This window comes from Atta colombica, unplaced genomic scaffold (genome assembly GCF_001594045.1).
Source record: "Atta colombica isolate Treedump-2 unplaced genomic scaffold, Acol1.0 scaffold156, whole genome shotgun sequence".
In the NCBI taxonomy this organism is placed as follows: Eukaryota; Metazoa; Arthropoda; class Insecta; order Hymenoptera; family Formicidae; genus Atta; species Atta colombica.
Genome location: NW_017259246.1, coordinates 460828 through 467387, shown reverse-complemented (window position 1 = coordinate 467387; position 6560 = coordinate 460828). Strand labels below are relative to the sequence as shown.

At 31.1% G+C, this 6560-nt stretch overlaps 1 protein-coding gene across 1 annotated transcript in view; it reads right to left on the bottom strand.

Annotated features, from left to right (window-relative positions):
• The window catches only part of LOC108685765 (probable G-protein coupled receptor B0563.6), a 33542-nt gene extending 27367 nt beyond the window's left edge, over positions 1-6175 (bottom strand). Inside the window, exon 1 of the mRNA XM_018190727.1 lies at positions 5945-6175. Coding sequence (XP_018046216.1) covers positions 5945-6161 — 217 coding nt within the window. The 5' untranslated portion in view covers positions 6162-6175. The remainder of the gene's footprint in view (positions 1-5944) is intronic.
• Between the last annotated feature and the right edge of the window lie 385 nt (positions 6176-6560).

Below are 6560 nucleotides of genomic sequence, written 5' to 3'. Positions count from 1 at the left end.
GTGTGTGTGTGTATGTAACGTATATATATATATGTACATGTATATACAATATATTGGTATAGGGAATCGAAAAAGGAGAGGGAAAGAGGAGACAAAATTCAAAGAAACTTCGATCATGAACAAGTGATGTTGCTCTGCCATATTTTCCTTCTCTATCTCTGTCTCTATCTTTCTCTTTTTGTTTCGTCAACCTTTTCTAATCTTCTAAATCCTTTTAAGGTTGTATTCTCAACACACACGAGAGAACCGAGTAAATCGGAAATTTCACGTGATCGTTTGCACCTAGACATCTTTTGATACCGGAATATTTTTATTGGATAGCGATATCGAATCGACAATATGCTATAAGCGATTCGCCGATACTTTATGATACGCTGATAGAAAAAAAAAATGATTGCAATTATCATAATTTAATTATAATTTATAATCAGTGTATTGCAATGCGCAGTAGATTCATAATTTAACCAATTACCTTTCTTTTCTTATTATTTTTATATTAGGATATCAGCTGTATTCTTTTAAGAATCAAAAAGAATATTATGTATTCTTTTTGAGATCGCATTTTTGATATTAAGTAAATTTTTTATTTATGAACTTATATTAATAGCAATTATTAGAAATTATGTTTTAGAAATTTTATTAAATACCTACATTTAATACATAAAAAATTATACTCCGTTCTTCCATCCTCGGATCATCATCTTTCTTTGAAAAGTGTACTCTTTTCTTGTAATTTAGATATGGTAATTTAATTTCTGGATGTATGAAATGACACATGTTCGATCTTTTGTTATCCTTAATGCGTCTATGTGCGCGCTAAGAGATTTGAATTTATCGGGACGGTCTTATAGAAAAAGAAATTAACTCGAAACTAGACTAAGCGAAATTGAGTGTTGCAAGACAATGCTTCCGCAACGAGCGCGCTCCGGTAGCATAAACTATTTTGCAGAGTCGATTTTGCACTTTTGTGGCGCAATTCTGTGGAGTGCACAGCTCCAGGTATTCCGCGGCTTTACAGCTGTGGCTGCGGAGTTAAACGAAAAGAAGAAGCCTCGTATAAGGATATGTTATGACGCAGGGTCTATAATCCTTAAGGAACCCAACCAGGGCGATAAAGACATGGCTCTTAAGAACGTGTAACCTCACCGAGGGACGAGAACCATGAATCCTAGTTCCATTCAGTTCTATTCGAAACGCGGCATGATGCGCAACTCAACGAAAATGTTAAAATCGAATTGTCGAGTAATTTCCTCTCCTAATGCACTGGCCACGTTGCCTCGGAAACGGGCACGGATGTTGAAGGCGCCGCAAAAACTGCCGAATCCTCTATCTCGGAGACGGAAGCTAGGGAGGACAACTCACCGTAGCGAGCATGAAAGCATGGCTGGACCCGACCGTCGGAAATCTCGTTGTTGTTGCTTTTCTCATCCAAAAGCAACTGCGTTCTATATGAGCGATATATCTTCGCCACTCTCTGAATTGAAAAATGAATTAATACTTTTTCAGAAGCAACATATTTTGTACGGTGTTTGTCTGAATCTTGACAGTAAAGTGTAAGTAGAAACTTACGATGTACGTGTATAAGAATAAGTTGTTTATTTTGAAAAACATGGAATTTTTTCTTACATTTTAGAAATTGTATTTTTGAAATAAAAAAAAGATATAAGACTATTGATGTACGGCTGTTGATGTATTTATGATATGTCGAACTAAATACGCAGTAAAAAACATTTTATATTTTAAAACCGATTCTTGTGAAAATTTTTCTTGTTGAATTTTTAACATATTCAAAGTGTTAATTTAGCATAATATGATACTGATAGTGATATTTGAATATTTTGCGTTAAATTGATATTCAATGTTTTTTAGTATTAAAATAACACAATTTATGAGTAAATGAATAAATAATATAAAAACAATATGTTTCAAAATGTAAATTTTAAAATAAATGAATAAAATGTGTTAATTTCACATATTACAAATACTAATTTTATTGAAGAAATGTGCTTATGTCAACACTTTTTTGTTTTAATTTTTTATATAATATTTATGTTATTTCCTAACATATTTATCTTATGTTAAATTAACACAAAAATTTAAACGGGCACATGCTAAATTTAACATAAATTCTAATTGATATATCGACATTGAAGTAATGCACTTCTAATTTATTAGCTCCATTTATTTCTAATGAATTTTTTTCTCTGTTTTTTATATCAAATTAATTTATCGATATCGATCGCCACGGCAACAGGTTCAATGTCAATAGCACATATCGTCCTCTTCCTCGAAATGTCTATAATGATGATGAAAGAACTGTTATATAAATAAGAGCGGTTGATCGAAATCGTAGGCGGTGGTCGGCACAAATAATGGCGCGACGATAAAAAAATTAACCGAGACATCCTGGGCGATATTTATGTATCTGTAGTAGTTTGAAATCTCGGTTGGAGGCTCAGGAACAAGTTTTCGACTACTTTTTGGCATCATGCCAAAATATCGCCGCCGGTTCGTTTGGCAGTGCTCTCGCGCCGCAAGAAATCCTCAATTTTGGAGATTTTTATCGGTTATAATTACAGCGCATCTCAACACTTGAAATCGCATTTCCGCTCATGAAAAGCTTTCATAGTCAATTCGATTCGCATTTAATCATCGCTTAAAATTTGTTTATTTTTGATGTAAGACGAGATTCACACGAACTTAACACTTTAATTGCCGTATATCTATGGCAGATTTATTTTTATCGATGTTCAATTTAGAAATAATATAATTATAAATAACTGTCACTCGTAAAATGATTTATTCACTTGTTTAAAAACGATTTTATTAAATATTCGAGTCAGTAAAAATTATTGTAAATTATTATACATTTTTATACATATATATATATATATACATTTTTAAGATATTAAAAATAACAATTTATTAAACAAAGAAATTATTAACTTCTTTATTTTTATCTATTTCAAATATATAAAATAAATGTAAGATAAAATTTAATTTTTTACAAATGTGACAGTATTATTTATGTTTCATCTGAAACTATTAAATACATTTATTAATATATATTAAATAATATATTAAAATAATATATTAAATACAAAATAATCTAACATATATATTTTTTCTATTTATTTTTTTAACTCTTATTTACTTTTATTTTTTTTTTTTGTATGATGTATATTTTGTATTGTGATTTTATTTTCTGATTCTACATACTTATTTTAGAAACAGTCGCGCATTTCTCGACTGTCAGTCTCCGAGAGCTCAATGTCGAAATCAACTTGATAGTCAAAGTGTTAACTAGTCACGAGCCGAAAACGCTTTCCGACGTGCCCGACGCGCGCATTTCCGAAACAGATACCCGATCGCGTTGTTGTCCCGCGAAACTATGGCGATGAATATTGATGAGCGGTCTACAGTGAAATGGTCGAATCAGCGGGCGTAACGATTGGAAGGTTAATTGAGAGTAATGCTCGTCTTTTTCCAGTCGGGGAAACAGACCGTTAATCTCCACAGAAAATTTGCGCGGCTGTAACGTCGAATTTTCGACTTTTTCGTGGTTTTGGAGGATATTCCCTAATGGCTTTCAGGATGAGGTGAACGAATTGCTTTTTTTGCGAGTATCCTCTGAGGTGTTTTCTTTTAAAACAGAGGAGGAAGAAAACGAGGAAGGATGAGGTTGGAAGCCTTCACTTAAAATTTTCTTAGGTAAGTTCGGCACTGAAAAAGCGTGCGCGATCATTTATTGCGCGCACGTAAATAACCTTTCAACTTATATTGGAAGAAAAGAAAATTGCGTGCAGTTTAAGTTACCAATATGTTCTTCGCGCGCTTGTAAAAAATCTCGATCCTCATACAAAAAATAAAAATATTTTGAACTTGTGTTAAAACCGATCATTGTTAAGATCTTTATATTGAATTTTTAACATACCCGTAAATTTAACATAATTATATTATTTGACTTTAAATTAACACTTATATTTTTTTATTATTAAATTATTATTTTTGTTGTGTACTTATTCATAAATTGTATTATTAAAATAATACAATTTATGAATAAGTACACAACAAAAATAATAATTTTTAAATATAAATTTTGAGATAAATGTAAAAAATGTATCTGTTAATTTAACATATTATAAATTTTATTGAAAAAATATGTTTTCACAATTTGTTTTCAAAGTATTACATTTTTGCATATTATTTTTTACATAATGTTTGTGCTAACGTACATTATGTATTTTTACATATTTTTACATAATGTATTTTCTAACATATTTGTTTTGTAACGCAAAAATTTAAATGGACGTTTAAAACACGCGAAATGTGTTAAATTTAATACAAATTTTCCAATTGTGTATATTAAACCAACAAATTAAATAAAGTTGATTCAAAGACCAAGTACTTCTCCGTTTAATAAAAATAGTTAGAAAAATAATTATCACAAAGAATTAATGTTTAATAATATCCCTTAATTTCTTGTTTGTTTAAATAGTTTAATAGTTTCGTTGGAAACAATTATCCAGATAATACATGTCTAAAAGACATCATAGATGCATTATAAACGTCTTTTAGACATGTGTCTTATCTGGACGGCTGATAATGATTGTAGATAATAGATGACGCACGCGCTAACGACGTATTGAAGCATGCGCGCTCTTGACCGTTCGATAATGCATCTCACTGAAAATAATGCAATCACTTTCTATGCCGATATTACGTAAACATGGAATAATTTTATTGGAAGATATTATACTGATAATGGTGCCGCTTTTTCCTCCCCGGTATCTCCTATTTCAATGCATCTAGCTCGCACTTTTCTCTTATCTAGTAAAATGTTATCAATACAGAAAACTATTTTCAGATCTATTTTTCGTTACTACTAGCTCGTTTTCGTTTCACTGTTGAAAAAATGCTTGTTGTGACATCAGTAATTTTATTCCGTCTCCAATCTCAAAAAGGTCTAGAAACGAACTATGCGGTTGTGACAAAGAAATACTGTATTAAAGTTATAGAGATTAGAGAAAGATTTTCATTAATTATTATGATTCATTATAAATACGATTTTATATTAACCCTAGAATAATCATATCTATTATCATATATAATAATCATTCAAATGTGAATTATAAAATATATATTGTTTAATATATTTTCTTTCTTTTTTAATAAATTATTCTTTACGAAATAGAAACAGAAAAATTGAGATAAGTAGGTCGTCTATGTGGGAGAATTACGGGTCCAATAAAATAATCTCCCATAATCCTATTCAATCTTAATGTTTGATTGATGTTAACTTTCTAATTCCTGATGAAATTTTTCGGTATAAAGTATGTATGGAAATTGAATCAGAACATTCAGAACGCTGTTTGTAACACTGAGATAAATCTTTACGTCGACATGAAACCAATGAATCAGTTATGCTAGTAACATACCAAATTATTTATATCTTAGAAACGGTTTTCTTGAAATTAAGTTTTTCGATCTATGTTCATTAAGACTTTTTTATTTAGTATGGTATCTATCATGTAAATGCTAAATTGTTTTTTTAACCCTATATATTAATTTGATTTTTATTTACATTTTTCAGAAAAATTATAAATAAATCCGTGTCCACAATGTTTCCAAATATTAATAAATCAAAAAAACAATCAATAATATACAATATATTATTAATAATAGTGATTTGTAATTGTAGGATATAAAAACAATCCAGATTATCGTTTATGTGAAAAAAAATTAGATAACTACTCTTGAATTAATATTATAATTTAATAATATTAAATTATAAGATTTAATTGCTATACTTAATAGTTTAATTATGTTTATCAGAATTTAATGATTCTGCGACAATTTTGATCTGGATTCTGGAAATATTTAGTGAAGTTAGTAGATCTAGAAAACTAGAAACGAATAATGATAGACAGATAGATGATCTCACCTCTCATGTAGACATAAGCAGTGCCGCGCATATTTCTTCTCGTGAGAACGATGAGATTCAAGATATTTCCGATGATGCCGAGACAACAAATGGTCGGCAACACGATACCGTAACTGACTCTTCTCAAAGTCGGTGTTCGAGGATCCTCCTGCTTGTCCAGATCTTCCGGTAGCAGGCAGATATTCTCGATCTTGCTTATATTGAGCAGGTCCGTCATCTTGCCTTTCTCTTGCTCTCTTTCTCTCTCACTTCAACGCCTTTCACAATTCGCAATAAATTTCCCCGTTCCATCGCGCCCACAGATCCATCTTCGAATTCGCTCACTCAACTGCCGTGTATTCATCTCGACACGCGTTTCCGATCGATTAGTAATTAATTAGTAGAGCAATCGCATTTTTCCGAGATGTTCGAGCGAGATGGTAGCTGACGACACGATCTGAATTTACGAACGAGATTAGTAAAGTTAGGAACGATACGCACAAACCTTTTCGAACCACATCCGAATCAGACCGTTGCGATTCGATGACACGATTCACAAGAGAACAAGTTTCACACGCCGGTCAAGAGCGCGCACATTCATAAAAAATGTCATGCAACAGGTGCGACGAAAGTTTCA